The sequence below is a fragment of the Acomys russatus genome, chromosome 11, assembly GCF_903995435.1.
Source record: "Acomys russatus chromosome 11, mAcoRus1.1, whole genome shotgun sequence".
NCBI lineage: Eukaryota > Metazoa > Chordata > Mammalia > Rodentia > Muridae > Acomys > Acomys russatus.
The window spans coordinates 60,015,966-60,036,026 of NC_067147.1; the positions used below are offsets into that span (position 1 = coordinate 60,015,966).

General features: G+C 57.8%; 1 protein-coding gene across 1 annotated transcript; it reads left to right on the forward strand.

Annotated features, from left to right (window-relative positions):
• The first annotated feature begins 1,073 nt into the window (after nt 1-1,073).
• Nucleotides 1,074-15,552, forward strand: Lemd2 (LEM domain nuclear envelope protein 2). Its single transcript, XM_051153493.1, has 9 exons — nt 1,074-1,843; nt 3,887-3,927; nt 6,173-6,248; nt 8,078-8,154; nt 8,888-8,967; nt 10,538-10,683; nt 11,179-11,280; nt 11,344-11,446; nt 15,132-15,552. The coding sequence occupies exons 1-9, from the start codon at nt 1,114-1,116 to the stop codon at nt 15,280-15,282; spliced, it is 1,506 nt and encodes a 501-aa protein (XP_051009450.1). The 5' UTR covers nt 1,074-1,113; the 3' UTR covers nt 15,283-15,552.
• Nucleotides 15,553-20,061: the final 4,509 nt, after the last annotated feature.

Here is a 20,061-nt window from a genome sequence, read left to right on the forward strand (position 1 = left end):
CAGTTGACAGGAAGTGAACATAGGAAAATAAAGAGTAAGAGGAAGTCAGAAGAACGGATAGAGAGACACACAGTAAGTAGAAGGGGGCATTCAGGTTGAGGGCTTTTTGAGACAGGGGAACGGGCCTTCTTTTGGGGACATCAGCTGAGTAGGAAGGTCAGCTGAGTGCTTTCTCTGCCTCTCTGAGTTAGCAGGCTTTCACCCCAGCATCTGGCTCCCAAGTCTTTATCAGTAAAATTGAACAATTGAGGCTTAGTTGAAAACAACAGTCCAGGGTAGCCTGTCTCCATGGCAGATTTTGGGTGACCTCTGTAGCTACTGAGGATCAGTCTGTCCCAGAGCAGCACTTTAAAAATACATACTTATTTTAACTTTATGCATGAGTGTTTTACCCATATGTACATGTACAATGTTCATGCAGGGCCGGAAGAGAGAGCATCAGATCCTTTGGAACTGTAATTACTAGTGGCTGTGAGAGGCCATTTGGGTACCGGTACCCAAACCTGGCTCCTCTGCATGAGCAGCACGTGCCATCTCACCGGCCCCAAGGGTGCACAACCTTGATGTTTCATTGTCAACCAAGCTGCCCTAAGTAGTCAAGATAAGGCATAAGGCCTCAGAGAGCATGCCTGGCATTCACTCCACCACCCAAATCAAACCCAATCATACACAGCCCCCCTGCCCACCTCGAAACTTGCAAACGATGCATGGCTCTATTGGCGGTGGCTTTCTTACACCATTGAGCAGCTTATCCATTAAATAAGTCAACATTTTATTGAGTATCTACAGCGTGCTAGCAGCGCGTTAGGATCAGAGATAAACACTGTTAGGTCTAACAGACAAAGGAAAACTAGAGGGGGGAGGGGGGAAACACACCGAAACAAAAACAAAAACAAAACCCAAACCAACCCTTTGGACCTCATCAACATGGCGGGTCTGGGCCGAGCCAGACCTTCTCATCATGGCGTCAGGCACCGCCCTTCCCAACATGGCGCCCGAAACCGACCTTCCCGTCATGGCGCGCGGCCCCGCCCGCTCCGCCGCGGCTGCCGGCGGGAGCAGTTCCGGGTGCCGGTGCGCGCCGGGGGCGGGCGAGGGGGCGGTGTCCTGGCCATGGCCGGCCTGTCGGACCTGGAGCTGCGGCGGGAGCTGCAGGCCCTGGGCTTCCAGCCAGGTCCCATCACCGACACCACTCGGGACGTCTACCGCAACAAGCTGCGCCGCCTGCGGGGCGAGGCTCGGCTGCGCGACGACGAGCGGCTGCGGGAGGAGGCGCGGCCGCGGGGCGCCGAGCGGCTGCGGGAGGAGGCCCGGCTGCGCGAGGAGGCGCCGCTGCGCGCACGGCCCTCCGCGCCCTTCCCGCGGGCGGAGCCCTGGCTCTCCGCGCCGGCGGCGAGCGCGGCCCCCGGCGCCTCGGGGCCTCGCGGCGAATTCGCGGCCTCCGCCGCTCCCTGGGCCGGAAGCCGCGGCCTCTCCTACCCCGCCCACCCCGGGCCGCTGCGGCGCCGCGCTTCCGTCCGGGGCAGCTCGGAGGAGGACGATGATGCCCGCACGCCCGACCGAGCCGCCCTGGGCCCGGCCCGCCGCTGGTGGAGCTCGCCCTCCGCCTCTGCGCGGCCGCCCTCCGCGCTCCTGGGCGCCGCCGATGCTCGCCCCGGCCTGAAGGGCGCGCGGACCGGCTCTGCGGGCGCCGGGCGGGCGAGGCCTGAGGCGGGCCGCCGGCTGGAGCGCTGTCTGTCTCGGCTCCTGTTCTGGGCCAGCCTGGGGCTGCTGCTCGTCTTCCTGGGCATCCTCTGGGTGAAGATGGGCAAGCCCTCGGCGCCGCAGGAGGCGGAGGACAACAGTACGTCCCGGGTCGGAGACCGGCGCAGGGGAGGGCGCGGGTGCTCGCCCAGGCTGTCCTCTCACCTCCACACCCTCGCCGCAGTACTTTGTGCCTCCACTTTGTTCTTTTCCGCTTCCCCTCCCGTCTAACGTCCCCCTTGCAGCCACTGCTGGGAGCAGGTTGAGTTCTTCCCCAACCTCTGGCTAGAAGGCTGCACGCCTGCTCTTGACAGACAGGCCCACTCACCGCCTTGTCCCTGTTTTTCTACCCTTTTGTTTTCTTGCACTTTTCACACTTTACAGCCCCACTGAAGGCTCCAGATAACACCCCTGGCCTTCTGGGAGTGAGGGCCTGGTTGTGACGTCCCGGCTGTAGCACCAAGAAAAGGACCGGTCTGTTGGACCACCAGCCTTTTGTGTGTCAAAAGGATGCTAACCCTGCCTGTGGCACATGTGTGGGAGAGCTTTTAAAGCTTAAACTGATACCAGTGTAGTGCTTATGACGCTGGCAGCACCCTCGGGCTGTGCTGGGAGAGGGCCTGTGAGTCAGGCAATTTACCAGACATCTCTGCCCACACTCAGTTATATGACTCCACATCTCTGGAAGGGTACAGGAGATTTGCCTCCTGAATAGGTGAGAGGTGGTGTTTCCCAAAAGGGATTCTGCCTGTTACTCTTCGTTCTAACAAAAGAAGAAAAAGAAAGAAAGAAAAAAACACTTCACTTTTCGTGATATTTACCCCGTCTCGTATAAGGGATCATATTTAGGGCCTCGCATAGGTTAGACAGGCATGCTGCCGCTGAGCTGCACTCACTAACCGACTTTTGAAAACTTTTGAAGCAGGGTCTCCCTTAACTATCCAGGCTAGTCTTGAACTCACTCTGTAGTTCAGGATGGCTCTGAACCTAGGATCTTGGCTGTGCCGTCCCTAAAAGCTGGACTTAGAAACCTGCGGCACCAGACCCAGATCGGCCTGTTACAAATTTAGGTATAAAATAACACTTGGTTTCGCCAGTTGCTAACGCTCTTTGCAAACGTCTGAGTCAAGGCCACAGCTTCCCACGGTTAGCAGGAATCGCTGAAATACAAGGAAACGCTCAGCCAGTGGCTTAGGTGCTGTGACAAACGGATGTTTAGGTGTGTACAAGTCTGCTGGCCAGGCTGGTGCCCAAGTGACAGCTCTGCCTGGGCCAGTTTATCCGCTCTGGCAACGGTCCTGCTAGAGACTGATACCACTCCCTGCCTCAAGAGCTTTAAGACGGGCTTTGGGAGCACATAGCCAAAATTCCCTAGCGTTCCCTCCCATACAGCGTTAACTCTTACTTGTCCTACCTTTGTTTACAGTCGGTCAGACTTCTCTGTATGGTGTCTTGTTTGTGCCTAACTCCCTAAGTTAAGCAGGGAAGGCCTTTGTTTTGTTTGTTTGTTTTTATTTGGTGTGTATGGGTATTTTGCCCACCTGTGCACCTGCAGGCACGCAGTGCCCAAGGAGGGCAGAGAGGGTGGGTGAGTCTCCAGAGCCGGAGTGCCAGATATGTTTGCAAGCAGCCGGGTGGGTGCTGGGAATCGAACTCCGGTCCTCTGCAAGAGCAGCTGGCCCTCCTGGTCCCTGAGGCACCTCTCCAGCCCCTTGTTTTGTTTCTTGGGACAACGTCCTCTCTGTAGCCCAGGCTGGCTCCAAAGCAGTGGCTATCCCCCTGCCTTTGCCTACTGAATGCTAGGATTACAGCTATGCACACCCCCTTTGGGAAGGCCCCTGTGATCCCATTTTACAGGTGCTGAAACAGGTGCCAAGTGGTTACATGGCCCAAGAACCTGTGGCTGCTCATTTGCAGCTGAAAGGAAGCCCCCCACCCCCACCCCAGCAATCATTGATGTCCTGGTCTAGTATGGGGGCCCCTCGGGCCTTACTGTCCTCACCATTGAGGTGGCACCTGCCACTCTACCTTTCTGTCAGCTGAGTCTTGCTTCCCCTGGATTTTAAGAAGTCTTGCTTTTTCCTCCATCCCATTTTTAACCTTTGTCTTTTTTTTTTTTTTTTTTTTTTTCCCTTGGTCTCAGTGAAGTTATTGCCGGTGGACTGTGAGAGAAAAACAGATGAGGTAAGTTTTCTCCACTTTTTATTACTGCTCCTGAGGACTCAGGCCTCTGCCAAGAGACGAATCTGCCCAGATCATGACAGGATCATTTTCAAGGACAGCTTCCCAGAGTGCACCAGGATCACACCTTATTCTCTGATGCTCGTGTCAAACTCAATTCTGGGAGCACTTGACGTATGTGGGCTCCATGCCTTGGATCCAGCCCTGGGCTTGTTACAGAAGCTCCCCCATCAGAGGGAGTGTCTGGGGCCTTTGGTCTTCTGCCTTAGTCACTCCAGGAAGCTTGGGTTGGTGTCCAGCGGCTGGTGTCGGGAGCAGGCAGCCGGGGTTGGTGAGCACCTGTCCAGCGGCTGGTGTCAGGAGCAGGGCTGCCAATATCTGTCTTGCCTTTTCCCTGGTTTACATCTGTCTCTCTGACAACGTTCTGGTTTCTGGGTTGACACATCACAGGGCTGGTTTGAAGCACATGGTGAGGGGAATTAGCACTCTTAGCTGATGATTCTATTTGTTTTATGAAGCCCTCACATTCCCCACAAATAGTGTTTGGGAAGGTGAGTGGCCCTCAGCCCACAAGTCATTTGAACAGTGTTAGTGCACAGCCGGGAAGCTGGTTCTGGGGACAGACAGTCTGAGGGAGATATGAGGCGGTAAATTTTCGGGTCATAAATCCTACCAGGAGGAGGCGTGTGCTGCCAGGGGCCATGACTTTGTTCTCTAATTATTAAGTGTGGGTGCCAGGCCTCTGCAGCCCAGGGGCTAGCAAAGAGATGACAGCTCTGCATTGACTCTTCCCCTTGTTAATGAAGGGCAGCCTGCTGCAGACACCCAGTTTGGTCTCCTTGGCTTCTGCTGTGTCCTGTTTGTGGGTGTTTTATGACACCCTTTTATTGCTCTCATCCACCAAGCACTTTTGCTTCCCAGTTGTTCTGCAGAACCAGGCTCATAATAACTTTAATCTGATTTCCATCATAAAACTGGGCTGATGACTAGACAGTATGCTCCGGAACAGGCAGCCAAGGAGAGGAACAAATGCAGAAACAAGCAAGCAAAGCTTCCCACAAGGCCCTCTCGCCATCTCACCGCCTTCTATGTGCCAGTTAGTTAGACAGGGTTGGCAGTTCTAGTCTCTGGTCCTTTGGTTTGTAGGGATGTTAGACCCCAAGTGAGGAGTGTGCCTGCTCCTAGCCTTCCTGTGAGTCCAGACAGACAGACAGACACCCTGCAGGTCCCTGCTGGACTGTGCAGAGCTAACAAGCTGCACCCTTGAGCTGGCTGGTGCTTTGGGCTTTGGGTTCTAGACACTGTGGATTTGTAAGCAATCCTGCATCTGTGATAGACGGCAGAGTCTGGGCCGGATCCACACAAGATTCACTTTCAGGCTGTTTTGGGCGCCCTTGGCCTTGGGCCCAGGAGCCCATAGGCAGGACATACTTTCAGGCCCCACTGAGGTTCCTGCTGAGTTCCTCTGGGTGCCCTTAGTTCACCCAAAACCTGACAAGCATTTAAGTATCAAATAAGTGTTGTTAATCTTCTAAGCAGCAAAGGATTCTGGCACTGTGTTCTTCCTACTTCTGCTGTGGAGAATTCAGGGGCAGGCTGAGACTGGGTGTGTCGTCTTCATCAGGCCATCTTCTCGTCTGGCGCCGTCTATTTCCTCTGGTTTATATGTGGGTTCACAAGGAGTCCCCGCTGCAGTCCTTCCTCAGGCAGGGCCTCAAACTGCCCGCCCGCTGTCACTGACATTGTGCCCTGTCCCCTCCAATCTCTGCCAGCCTCAGTGCCACTCCTTGCTCTTCCTCCCAAGAAGTCAGGCTAGAGCCGTGGGTGGACGTTGCTTTGTTACCACACTGTCCATATTGCTCAGAACCAGTTACCCAGCACCTCTCTCCCTGCCAGCGCTCTGCAGACCTGTTTCTGTCATATAAAACTGGGAGGTAGGGGCTGAGCATGTGGCTCAGCTGGTAGAGTGACGTCATGCCCTGGGCTCCGTGTCCAGCACTGCATAGAGCAGGCATGGTGGCACACGCATGTAGTCCTGCCACTCAGCAGGCAGAGACAGGAGGGCCAGTACTAAAGATCATCCCTAGCTACATGGCCAGTTCACGGCCAGCCTGGTCTACGTAAGACTGTCTCAGAAAAGGAACCGAGGACCCCGCCCCCTAACATTTAGAGGTGTCCCTTGCTGTCCAGATGGACATACAGTGCGGCTGCGGACAGACAGACCATGACCTGTGTCCCTGCTCTTCAGTTCTGCCAGGCCAAGCAGAAGGCGGCCTTGCTGGAGCTGCTCCATGAGCTGTACAACTTCCTGGCCACTCAAGCAGGTGAGTAGCCTCCAAGGCCCCGGTCAGCCAGGCCAAGACGCCCCCTACTCCGGGCCGCAGCTTCCCACCAGCACCCGGGCACGCCATTTCAGGCGCTATGAGGGCGCGGTGCAGGCCTGGATCTCGCTTCTCTTTAAAGACTCCGGGTCCACGAACATGGGCTTCTCAGCAGGTGTGAGTCCTACCCCATTGTGCTCTGGGGCCTTGTGTTGGTCAAGGGACTAGACCTTGTAAGGCCTCTGGACCACACGCACTGGTCCTTGCTTGTGGGAGAGCTCCAGGTGGTTTGTGGGCAGCCTGAGGTAGAGATGCTCTCCTTCACACTGCGTCTGAGTCCGTGTCCCCCACCCCGCCTTCCAGATTTGGTCCTGGCTTATACCTTCGAAGGTCCTGGCACCTGCTGCCTTCAAGGCAAAGGCTGTCGTCTCAGTGAGGCTGGCAGGGACTGTGAAACACACCTCCTTTATCCTGTTCAAATATGGCATGACTGGCTACAGGCTGCCTACAGGCTCCTGCCTACAGGCTGCTTGTCCTCTTAGGACAGTGGGCCACACACCGCAGGAAGCACAGTAACATAGCTAGAACTGTAAAGACAGTACTATGCCAGCACAGGCCGGCCTGGGTGTATGCATGCAGCCAGGGGCAGGCAGGAGAGCAGTCGGGGTGTAGGCGCCAGATCACAGGAGCCTGGTCCTGCAGCCAGAGGGTGAATGACCGCTCAGCAGCTGAGTCGTGCTGGGTCATAAAGCAGAATCGTCTGTAAATCTCACTGACAGCTCTGGCATGGAAAGGGGACAGAAGCAACCAATCAGGAGCCATTGGGGTGCCATGCCAGGGCAAGGCTAGTCCAGGTATGGCAGGAAGTGCAGAGCAGCTGCTGCTGGCCTCAGAGAACACTGGGTCACGAGCAGTGTTGTGTAGGAGGCTTTGGCTGTGCTGGGGATGAGCCCTTCTCTACCCAGTGTGCGCGCATGCGTGCACGCACACACACACACGCACACACGTCCGGGCTGGGTCCCCGTGGTGTATAGCATGAGTGTCACATACCTATGCTGCCCCTGCAGAGCCTGGCAGGAAGCCGCGCACACACACACACGCACACACGCACACACACGTCCGGGCTGGGCTTGGTCCCCGTGGTGTACAGCATGAGTGTCACATACCTATGCTGCCCCTGCAGAGCCTGGCAGGAAGCCCTGAAAAGGAGGGCCAGTAGCTATGGCAGGCCTTAGATCTGTGGGGGCCTCTCAAGAGGTGATCCTTAGCCCAGGCCCTGAAGGCTGGCAGGACAAGCGTCCCAGAGTACTTAGGGGAGCTGCCCTTGGGCTGTCGGCTGGCGCCCCATAGACATCTTCCCCAAGTCCCTTCTGGACGTCCCTCCCCAGGGTCCCTCTAACAAGGGGCTTGGCTCCCAGGTTCCAGCATGCGTCCAGATCAGAGTGCCTGTGCTGGCCAACCTCCTGCCTCTCCTTTCTCAGACCGTGTGTATTTATAGTGCCATTCCGGTACCTTCCACAGCGCTCTGTCTGATCCTTCTAGGGATCAGCCGCAAACAGACTTTGGCATTGGGCTGCTTTTCAGTCATTTAATGCAAATGGCTGCTCGGCTTCGCAGGTCAGGTTTTAATGATCTGGAATCGATCCAAGCTAAGTGGCTTTTGATCTTGCTGCAGTGAGGGTGCCCCCCAGGAGCTGGGTGCTGCTGGGTCACACGCTCCCGGTTGGAGCTGATGGCTTGATCCTCATTATTTTTAGGCCATTTCAGAGTAGCTTTTTTTTTTTTTTAAACCATCCTCTCTGTGTTTGAATGTGTCTTTCCCTCCCTCCTAGGTAATTTTGAGTGTGGCAATCCAGAGAAGCTAAAAAGCAAGTGTATCCCTGTTCTGGAGGCTCAGGAGTACATAGCTGTGAGTAGGCTGCTCCCTGCCTGGGACCCGCGGCTTCCTGTGGCCTTGTCCAGCCCTGCCGGGGGTTTCCCTTCCTTCTTGTTTTGTGTTTGCTTTGTGACTTTTGGTTTCTTTCTTTTAAATTTAGTGGAGTGTTGGGTTACTATGGAGGGGACTGCGCCCCAGGCTGGCCCTGCTGAGTGTGGTGCCCGGCCATCTGATCTGACCCGAGGCCCCATCACCAGCTGAAGGGCGGGGCAGGCAGCCCCTTCTTCAAGGGACCTCAAGGGGGCCTCAGGCCTGCCCCATCTCTGCTCACTGTCCCCACTTCCCCAAGCAGTGGGAGGCACATGTGCTCTGCCCTCCGTGTCCTGTCCCCTTGTGACTCCTTTCGGATCCTCAGCTTCCCTTTGCCTTTCTTCGTGCCTCTCTGTGGCACAGCTATGTCGCCTCAGGGCTGCCAGGTGCTCAGTCCCATTTCAGGGATGAGGAGACCGAGGTCCAGAGGGGCCGGGGCTGCTTGTCATCCCGCTCCAACCCTGGCGCTGGTGCCAGCTGTGCCTGCTTCAGCCTTTGCATGATGTCTTTCCTGCCGCCTCAGACCTGCATTGTTTCCTGCTGTGCCCGCAGCTCTCCGCACCCCAGCTTGCCCTCTCTCTGCACGGGGCTTGCCGGTGCTTTGGCAATCAGGCCTCACAATAAAGTCCTGGCAGCGGCACCTGGGGCAAACCTAACCCCATCTTCTACCCCACAGAACGTGACCAGCAGCCCCTCTGCAAGGTTTGAGGCTGCGCTGACCTGGATACTGAGCAGCAACAAGGACGTGGGCATCTGGTGAGTGCGGGCAGCTGCCACACACTGCCACTGTCCTCCCCAGTCACGGGACTGCCACTGTCCTCCCCAGTCACGGGACTGCCACTGTCCTCCCCAGCCACGGGACTGCCACTGTCCTCCCCAGCCAGCAGGACTGCCACTGTCCTCCCCAGCCACAGGACTGCCACTGTCCTCCCCAGCCAGCAGGACTGCCCTGTCCTCCCCAGCCACAGGACTGCCCTATCCTCCCCAGCCACAGGACTGCCCTGTCCTCCCCAGCCACAGGACTGCCACTGTCCTCACCCAGCCAGCAGGACTGCCCCGTCCTCCCCGAGCCAGCAGGGGCCGCAGAGCAGCCCGCCCACTCTGGGTGCTGGGGTACAAGCCTGCTGGCCTGCCGCCCTCCTTCCTGTAGCTGCCTCCTGCTACCTCTGGGGAAGGAGATTCCCGGGGTGCAACTTGTCCTTTATGCGTGACGCCCTTCTGTGCCTTGGTTCTACTTAGTATGGACATGAAACACCATGTTCTATTGTGGCAGGCAGTTGTGCTGAGTCTTCATCCTGGCAGATGGCATCCCCCTTTGGGGGAAGGTGGCCCCCTGCCTGTGCGAGCCATCCTGGCCTGCAGGAGCGGGACCACAGTCCCCTCCAAGGCTCTTTGTCAGCGTGTCTGTTCAGTGCCGGCTCCTGATATTGACACACGGTCCACACTCTGGGGTTTTGTTCCCTTCTTCCCTAATCCTCCCAGATTACTAATCCCATCACAGTGCGGCCAGCGCAGCCCCTCGGGCAGCTTGGCCTACAGCTCAGTAACTGGATGCATGGCACAATTAAGATCCAGTGGCTTAAACGCAGCTGCCCTGAGCGCCCGAACGATTTTCCTGCGTGGGGAAAGGCAGAGGAGAATGCGGATTTTCCCCTCCACAGCACTCACTGGAGCTGCCAACACAGAAGAGTGATGACACTTGCCTTTTCCTGCTGGGGAGGCAGCTGGGAGGGTGGCTGAGCAAACGCAGACAGCCAGTGTTGAAAACAGGGCACAGGAACGGAGCATCACACAGCAGCCATTGCAGAGAGAGTGTGGTGTGCGCACACTGTCCCTGAAGGGCCTCCCACGGCCTCCCTCACTGGCCGCCAGGCTGAAGGCATGGTGGCAGGGCTCCGGCCCCTGACCGCCTGCTGGTTCCCAGTTGCCATGGGCGTCCCGGGTGCTGCCTGATCTTTACACCTGAACAGCTTTTGTGCCTGCTCCTTGCGGAAGAAAAGTGCACCCTCCCAGGTTCTGTCTTCAGTTCCCGCCACATGCTTGCAAAGCCAGGGATTCAGTAAACACCCCCTTCTCTCTGCTGGGAAGTGGGGATCCAATTTACAGCTTAATCTCCTGCACGCTGAGAGAGGCTGTCAGAGGCCCAGCAGAGGGGACGCCACTTCAGCGGCAGGGGTTCACGCTTAAGTAGGCAGTGTGGGAAACTGCAGGAAAGAGCACCAGCAGGATTGCAGGCTACTCTGAGCAGTAGAGACCTCTGGCCCCTCCCGTGCCCTCGCCTCTGGGCTGACGCGGGACCTAGTTCACAGCCCATGTCCTGTTCCAGGCTGAAAGGGGAAGACCCATCTGAGCTGGTAACAACGGTGGACAAAGTGGTCTGCCTAGAGTCTGCCCGGCCCCGGATGGGCATCGGCTGCCGCCTGAGCCGGGCCCTCCTCACTGCTGTCACCCACGTGCTCATCTTCTTCTGGTGTAAGTCCTCACTGCCCACCATGCTTTCCTGTCCCTTCCTACCCCACTGCCTGCCAGTGACCCGGCTCAGCAGCTGCCTGGGCATGAGGCCCTGTAGGAGTCAGTCTTTGCTGATTCCGGTGGCTAGTCAGGGTCCCAGGTCACACACAGCTCCATGCAGGAGGGCTGTGGCACCGTGGCCTATTTACTCCAGGAAGCTGCAGACATCTGCGAGATGAGTAAGAGCAGGGAGGGAAGGGGAGCAGCACCCTGAGGTGTCGCTAGGAGGACAAGGCTGGGGCCTGGGGACAGCCAGGCACAGATCACGGCCACCCTACGCAGTGCCTCCCTGTGCGAGCTGTCAGGCTGGTACTGACTGCACAGCATCTCAGCATGCAGAGGCCTGGTGTGCATGTGTGTGCAGCACAGGCTGCAGCCTGTGAGGCTGGGATGATGTAGGTACCCGGGACACCCGCGGCAGCCTGTCCTCGCTCAGTGGCTGACGCTCTGTCCCAGGCCTGGCCTTCCTGTGGGGGCTGCTGATCCTGCTGAAGTACCGATGGCGAAAGCTCGAGGAGGAAGAGCAGGCCATGTACGAGATGGTGAAGAAGATTATAGGTACGTGCCTGGCGGGGGGCAGCCCGCTGCTGGGCTGCCGCCGACCGCCTGCCTCTCCCACAGACGTGGTTCAGGACCACTATGTAGACTGGGAGCAGGACATGGAACGCTACCCATACGTGGGCATCCTGCACGTGCGAGACAGCCTCATCCCCCCTCAGAGCCGGTGAGTACTGCCGCTGGGCGAGGCTGGGATGAGCCGCCGAGACCCACGAGGGATGCGGGGGATGTGGAGGAGCACAGCATCAGCAGGCCTGGGGGGGAGCACAGCATCAGCAGGCCTGGGGGGGAGCACAGCATCAGCAGGCCTGGGGGGGAGCACAGCATCAGCAGGCCTGGGGGGAGCACAGCATCAGCAGGCCTGGGGGGGAGCACAGCATCGGCAGGCCTGGGGGGAGCACAGCATCGGCAGGCCTGGGGGGGGAGCACAGCATCAGCAGGCCTGGGGGGGAGCATAGCATCAGCAGGCCTGGGGGGAGCACAGCATCAGCAGGCCTGGGGGGAGCACAGCATCAGCAGGCCTGGGGGGAACACAGCATCAGCAGGCCTGGGGGGGAGCACAGCATCAGCAGGCCTGGGGGTTGGAGCACAGCATCAGCAGGCCTGGGGGTTGGAGCACAGCATCAGCAGGCCTGGGGGGGAGCACAGCATCAGCAGGCCTGGGGGGAGCACAGCATCAGCAGGCCTGGGGGTTGGAGCACAGCATCAGCAGGCCTGGGGGGGCACAGCGTCAGCAGGCCTGGGGGAGGTGAGCACAGCATCAGCAGGCCTGGTAGGGAGCACAACGTCAGCAAGCCTGGGGGAGGGGAGCACAGCATCAGCAGGCCTGGGGGAGGAGCACAGCATCAGCAGGCCTGGGGGGCGGAGCACAGCATCAGCAGGCCTGGGGGGGAGCACAGCGTCAGGCCTGGGCGGAACAGAGCATCAGCAGGCCTGGGGGAGGAGCACAGCATCAGCAGGCCTGGGGGGGCCAAGCACAACTTCACAGGCTGCTCAGGGTCAGTTTGCCTAACCTCCTGTAAATGCCTGCACCCCCTGCTGCCAGCCTGGCTCTGTGGCAGGAGAGCCAGACAGGAGGAATAGGGCATCAGCCACCCCTCTCCAGGCTGTGCCAGCTTGGGCACTAGCCACTGTGCTGTGCCTGAGGCCTGGTCCCCTCACTGGCTCCACTGCAGAGGGCCTCTTGTTCCTGTGAGTCAGGCCCAGTGTAGCAGGCTCTGCTCCTGTCAGATGTCCACCGTCCCCTGCTTGTGGACGCTGTCAGCAGGCTGGTGCCTCGCCACCGCGGACAGGAGAAGTGCTTCCAGGCACTGTGTCCCGAGCAAGAGAAAACTTCCCAGCAGCCTTTGAGAACACTCCTCTTGGGGTCCCATGGACCAGCATCCATTTGTCTTGAGTTGGTGACAGGCAGGTGGTGGGGTGGGGAGAATTTTTCAGACCTTGTGTCACGGGGTGGTGGGGATGGGCATCCATCCGGCAGGGTCCTCTCTGGTGTCGGCACACTGAAATGTTCTCTGCCTGTCGCCTGCCACGTGATGCTCAGAAGTTGCACACTCACCTCCTGGTGCTCAGGTGGCCCACAGACCTGAGGACAGTGGGAGGCCCATGCATGGGTGCGGAAGCGCAGGGTGCTGTGGTAGCGTTCTGTGTGGCTGCCACCGTCTGTGCAGCCGGAGGATTGGAAAAGGAGAGCATTTGTTTTCTTTGATTGAAACAAAATCTTACTTTGTAGCCAAGGCAGGCCTTGAACTGATCATCTTCTCGGGGCGCTACCTGAGTGCTGGGGTCACTGGCAGCCACTTTGCCCTGCTTGTGGGTCCTTTCAGCTGACGCTGCTGCGGGCACGAGGCTCACTGGCAGCCACTTTCCTGGTGAACAGCGGTCCTGGCTGCTCTCCAGACATGTGTGTGCATTTGGCAGCGGCTGGGTTCCATGTCCTCACAGGCTGCAGGCAGGGAGTCCCTGCCCACAGGGGGCCACTGCTGCTCTGGGTCCTCAGGTGACACCGGCTGGCTTGCCACCTCCCAGAGGAAGCCATTTGCTGCACCCAGGCTCCTGCCTAATTCCTGGCCCCGCTGTGAGTTGCAGCACCAGCCTGCCGGAGCCTCTTCCTCATACAGCGGGATTGCACGGCCTCGTAGAGGGCTGCCCGTGCTCCCCCTGTGCTCACCATCCATCCCCACAGATGTGTGCTCATCACTTACTGTGTGCACTGTGGAAGTGGAAAACCAGCATCCACACCCTGGTAGAGCATTAGAGCAAGAGAATCACGCATAGCCAAGCATGTGACACTGGGCAGGGCAGGTCCTGGGGGAAGGGAACAGGTGCCTTGAAGCCTGCTGGGCCAGTCCAGGTGCAGGGACACTGCTGTGCTGTTGGCTCTTTGACTGGCCTGAGAACGACACACATTCCTGTAAGAACACCAACCAGAGTTGGCCTGGCGCCCAGACTGCAGCCATGTCACCAGACATCACAGGCTAGCTCAGTGCGTAGCTGACCCGTAGGGCTCTGAGCCACCGGTCTGCCGTGTAAGGGTGCACTCGGGGGACTGTTGGGAGATGTGAAGAGCTGGCAGGGAGCTCATTGGAGCCACTGGTGGGTCGCCCCTTGCTGATGAGGTACCGTTTCCTGCTTCCTCAGGGGCCCAGCTTGAGGTTGGCATCTCATCTTTCAAGCTTTTTCTTTTAGTTTATAGTAGTGGCCTGGCCATCCTGCTAAACAGTCTGAGGTGATCCGATTCCAGAAAGGCCCCACCCCACCTCCTGGCTCACCTCCATTTGTCTTCTCCCTGGAGGCCGTGCTGCCTCCACACACTCACACCTGCCTGTGCTCCTTCCACACGCTCACACCTGCCTGTGCCCTTTCCACACGCTCACACCTGCCTGTGCTCCTTCCACACGCTCACACCTGCCTGTGCCCTTTCTACACACTCACACCTGCCTGTGCTCTTTCCACACGCTCACACCTGCCTGTGCTCCTTCCACACGCTCACACCTGCCTGTGCCCTTTCCACACGCTCACACCTGCCTGTGCCCTTTCCACACGCTCACACCTGCCTGTGCCCTTTCCACACGCTCACACCTGCCTGTGCTCCTTCCACACACTCACACCTGCCTGTGCTCCTTCCACACGCTCACACCTGCCTGTGCCCTTTCCACACGCTCACACCTGCCTGTGCCCTTTCCACACGCTCACACCTGCCTGTGCCCTTTCCACACGCTCACACCTGCCTGTGCCCTTTCCACACGCTCACACCTGCCTGTGCTCCTTCCACACGCTCACACCTGCCTGTGCCCTTTCCACACGCTCACACCTGCCTGTGCTCCTTCCACACGCTTACACCTGCCTGTGCCCTTTCCACATGCTAACACCTGCCTGTGCCCTTTCCACACGCTCACACCTGCCAGTGCTCTTTCCACTCACATTGGGGAAGATTAGGACACCACTAGGGAAGACATGAAAGCACCCCTTCATGGTCCTGGAACCTTTTGGCTAGGAGGGGGACCCACAGAGCAGGGATGGGCCCCCGGCTCTGACTTCCAAAGATAAATGTCTCTTTGCTCAGAGGCTTCACTTGTCCCCGCCCCTGCACTGTTGTGGATTTGGACGGCTCTGATTAGCCAAGAGGGCGCACTCAGATGGGCCCCCAGAATGTAGGGTAAGCTAAACAGGGCCCTGGGTGCCCACCACTGCAGCCCCTTAGCTCCTTACCAAGGCTTGTGAAATCCCAGTACACCACTCCACAGTTGTGTTGGTGCCTGGCAACAGGTGTGCTCCTGGGTAAGTGAGGTTAGCCACGCCCCTCTCCTGGGAAGGGCGGACATGGTGCCAGCCTGACCCTCTTGCTGCAGGCGGCGCATGAAGCGAGTATGGGACCGCGCGGTGGAGTTCCTGGCTTCCAATGAATCCCGGATCCAGACTGAGTCCCACCGTGTGGCCGGCGAGGACATGCTAGTGTGGAGATGGACGAAGCCTTCCTCCTTCTCTGACTCTGAGCGGTAGAACGGCCTGCTCCAGCCAGCCAGCCTGGCCCAGCCACCCAGCTGGGCGTGGGCGCAGACCTTTGGTGCTCTTTCACACCTGCCTTGATTGCCCTCCTGGTCTCAATTCTGGGACACGTGGGCTTCCATAGGGTAGCAGGGAGAACGGGGTGAGACCCCCCCCCCACTCTATGCCAGTCTTCCTGGGAGGGGAGAAGGGCTTGTTCTCCCTGGATAGAAAGGTGGGGGCAGTGGCTGGGATCCTAGAGGTCCTGCACACAGCCAGACAGCAGCCCCTCGCTTGGGAGCTGGGTCGGGTGGCGGGCTGGGGAGCAGGGGCCAGGGAGCGGGTGGTCCGTGTGCCTTTGCAGTGTTGCCAGGGAGCTTGAGGGGGAGGGGAGGAATCCTGTCCTGCTCTTTCATGGGCCTCTGTGTCCAGAGAGGAAGATGTTAGAAGTTAGAACCAACTGTAGGGAACAGAACAGAGGTGGCCAGGGTCCAGCCACAGCTGCCTGGACCTAAATGCTCCTCACAGCCCCAAGCCAAGGTGGGGCCTTGGCTCATCACCTTTTTTTTTTTTTTTTTTTTTTTTTTTTTACTGTGACCAGGCCTCTCCTGGCAGTTTAGCCAGAACAAGTGAGGTGCAGCATCATGGCTGCACACTGCCCCCTGCAGGCCACATGGAGCAGCGCGGGCCATTAGCCCTCTGTGCAGTGGAGGACCTGCTCCAGAAACACCCAGCGGGGGCCCTCATTAGCTGAGCGCAGGCTCTCCAGCAACTCCTCCAGCTGGTCTACCACACCGCAAGGCGGTGGGAGGAGAGCCGGGCAGGTGAGGCACAGCTGCCTGCCTCCACAAGACACAGACGCCCTCTTGGACCTATGGCCCGACTCTTTCTTGCTAAAGCACCTCTCCGTGTTTAGCGATACGCTCTTGCCTGTGTGTCTGGGTGGCCGGCAGGACTGCGGGCTGAGCAGGTGCCCGTGGCAAGGCCTGGTCTCAGGATCAGGCTCCAGCTAGAAGAAGGCTTTTGTATTGTGGGTAAAACTGTTGGGAGAATAAAATATTTATTGAAAACGGATGTGGTTTTGTCCATAGTGCTTCTTCTTTCTCCCCAAAGCAGTGGTGAATAGTGAGGCCTGCCCAGGCCATGAGCTTCAGGTAAGTCCCTTAAAGCCGTGTGAGCACCTGTCGTGCGGGGAAGCCTTGTGGACTCAACAGCCCGTGGGTTGAGAACTGCCAGGCCCCAGTTCCAAGGTTCCCAGGGGGTCCAAGTAGGCCAGGAAGGAGCCAAGGGACACTGCATGGAGCTGGTGACGCCCGGGAAGGAGGCATGCTTCCTACCTCCAGGCCCAGCCATCAGGGTTGGGCAGGTGGGCACAGGGTTGGCAAGGGGGTGCTTCCAGGAAACAATGGGAACACCTTGGGCCCCCCAAGGCTGGGGGCCCAGAGACAAGGCAGCCTCCTAGCCGTGCTCTGTGGGTACAGCCAGTCTTAGCCACCTTCCTCTCTGCACCTAGCCCACCCGTGTGGACACTGGCACCTGCACATGCTATACAAACCTGGTGGGTGAGCTGTGGAGGGGCCTAGCACACAACTCAGGAAGAAGCCAGCCTGCCTATCTGTCCCTCCTCTGCCTCTGTGGAAGATTTTCCTGGCAGTTTTGGTCTGAAGTGGTAAGAAAGCTAGCCCAGCTCTATGGCTGGGAAGGAGAGCAGAAGCCAGGGGGGACATAAAGGAAGCAACAAAAGGCCACAGAACCTGGCGCTCACAGCTGCGCAGCCCGCCAGGACCATGTCGGTTCTGTGCAGTCTTGTAACTGTGCTTGCTGAGGACAGCCTAGGGCCATGGTGTTAGTCAGAGGGAGGCATCCCTGTAACAAGGCTGTGACCTAGGAAGTCAATCTCTCCCTCCCTCCCTTCCTGTCTCCCTCCCCACCCTCCCTCTCTCCAGGAGCCCAGGTTGGCCTACCACGCTGGGTTTATGCAGTGCTAGGGATCGCTTGGGGGCCAGCATTCTACCAAGTGAGCTACAGTTACAGCCCTGGGCGTGTGTACAGCTCTGTCCAAAGTGTTCCCGGACTGCTGGCCATCCAGCCGGCAGTGATGAACAGCGCTCCTGGGCTGCGTGTGTGCCACTAAAGAGGCACCAGGAAGGTGAGGGAAGTTGGACCCCCACAAATCTCAGCATGGACGTCCACCAGGAGCTCCGAGCTACCTTCCAGAGTTTCTCTACCCACGAAGAAGGTAAACACAGCCATTTGTCACTGATTGATCATAAGACTTGGGTAGCAGCTGTTCCCCTTAATTAATGCACCGTTGACGTTGAGCTCAAGAAGTCCCCACGCTGAGGTCCACACGTAGACTCAAATCCATTATCCTGTCCTCTTCCAAACAGAAGGGACAGGAGAACAGATCTGTCACCCAATTGTCCCAGAAAGTTGCCCTTGGACATCAGGCAGCTCTTTCCACTGTGTCCCCAGGACACATGAAGGCCTAGTGGGGTGTGGGGGAGCAGAGGCAGACAGCTGGATGGGCAATGTGTCGCTCTGCACAGTGTTTCCCCAGGGCTGATGCTGTACCGGGAGGGGGAAGGCATGGGGCTGCCATCCACAGGACAGCTATGCCCTGCTGGGGCTGCCTGGGGACCCTGAGCAGCCTCTCTGTGTTAGACCAAGAGGAGGTAGTCTGTCTCTCCCCAACTCTTCACCTGGACCCCAACAGCCAACTCCTGCCTCTGGATCTGCGCACTCACGGCTCACCTGCTCAGTGTCCCCCACCCCACCTACCCCACCCCCGTGAGATTCACCCCCCCCTCCTTCAGGCTGGCTACACCTACACCTCTGTGCCACTCGTCTTCCAGGATTTATCCCTCCTTTTTCTCTGCTCTAACATCTGGCTTGATACATTCTTTTTTTTAGATTTATTTATTATGTATACAGTGTGCATTAGATCACAGTATAGATGGTTGTGAGCCACCATGTGGTTGCTGGGAATTGAACTCAGGACCCCTGACCCATCTCTCCAGCCCTGCTACATATTTTTAAAATCACTTTTCATTGTGTGTATTGTGTGGACATTTGCTTGTGAACATGGGCACAAGTGGTGGTGAGCTGCACAGCCTTGGCACTGGGAGCCGAGCTTGGGTTCTCTGAAGGAATAGTGTGTGTGCTTCTAACCCTGAGGCCATCTTTCCAGCCCCTGGCTTGCTACACATTTTACTTGGTGTTACCTGGTGACCACTGCACCAATCTCAGCTTCTCACAACCACGTGTGTCTCTGATCCTTTCCCTGAGATGAGCCCAAGTTCTTAGTGCCTGGTACTGCTAGACACACCATAAACATACAAAATATCGATAAACCCAAACTCCATCCCGGAAGAAGAGCTGGGCTCTGGGCCTCTGAGGTCTAAAGCCTTCAGCTTCTGTTCAGACTGACTTGATTTTGTTTTCTATTTTAACCGGAGGGGGGTTAAGTCCCTTTCCCTTACCTGCTGAGATTCTAGCACTATCCACTGAGGTATCCCTCCTGCTGGCTGCCTCACTGGAGCATCCATCCTGCCATCCCAAGGAGACCCCTCACAGTGCACATAGGACTCCAAGCACAGGCAGCCTGTTCATGGGTCAGGAGAGTGCTGCCCACTGGGTACCCCAGGCCAGGATGCCCAGGGTGGGACGATGAACAAGACCAGTGTCTAGTACAAGAGAGGAACTGACAGAACAGAGTGACAGCGCTGAGAGGCAAGGCCAGGAGATGCTTTGCAGGTGATGGCAGCCTGGCTTCTGAGCTGCTTCTGTCTCAGAAGGAGACAGGGGAAAGTACAGTAATTTTCTTCAGTGAGAACAGGCAACAGAATTCCCTTTGCCTCGTTCCCCTGGCAATTAAGCCCTTCTCCGCAAATGAAATGATTTGGCTTTCATGGGGACTAATTTAAGCACACTGGAAGGACCGCTGAACTTTCTGATTGCAAACACGAGCGTGTGCAAACAGAACCAACATCGGAGCCAGCCTGTTGAGGGAGCCCCGCCCAGAAGCCAGCAGCCTTGGCAGTGGTCCTGTTTTGCTCCTCTGAGCGCCTCTGAGGGGCTGACCTTCAGCCTTTACCAACCCTATCTCCTCATCCCACGTGGAGGAGGCCAGGCCAGTGTCTTAGAAGCCTATGACACTGACGACCTCTTTGCCACGCCTACATTGCCATGATGGAATCTTTGCTCTGCCTTGAACCTGCTCTCTGAGTTTCCCGTGACTGCTCTGATCACTGTAAGATGCCCAGAAGGACACTGGCTGGTCCCCATCTAAGGCCCCAAGCGGCCTTGTCTCTTTAGTGTTTTCTCTCAGGAGCTACGCCCTATAGGACAAACACCAGTTACCTTCTAGGTCAGAGCTGAAGGCAGAGATGCCCAACCAGGCTCAGTGATTCCAGGTGGCCCAGCTGAAAGCCCCTTCTGTGTGAACAGGTGAGCCAACCCTGAAGGCTGGGCCATGGAGGCATGGGGCCACCTGGACGTGACTGGGTGGGTCCTAAACCCCTCAGGGCCTGGTGTCATTGTTACAACTTTTCAATGTGAAGTAATGGAAGGCTGCTGGGGCTGTAGCTCTGAGTGTGGAACCCCTGCCGAAGCACGCACAGATCCCTGAGGTCCGTCCCTGGCACCACAGGACCAGCCAGGCATGCTGCACGCCTGGAGTTACCACAGTTAGGAGGCTCTGAGAAGAGTCAGGATCAGAAACTCAAAGTCACCCTTGACTAGTGAGTCTGAGGTCAAGCTGGGCTATATGAGACATTGTGGAAGAATGCTGGG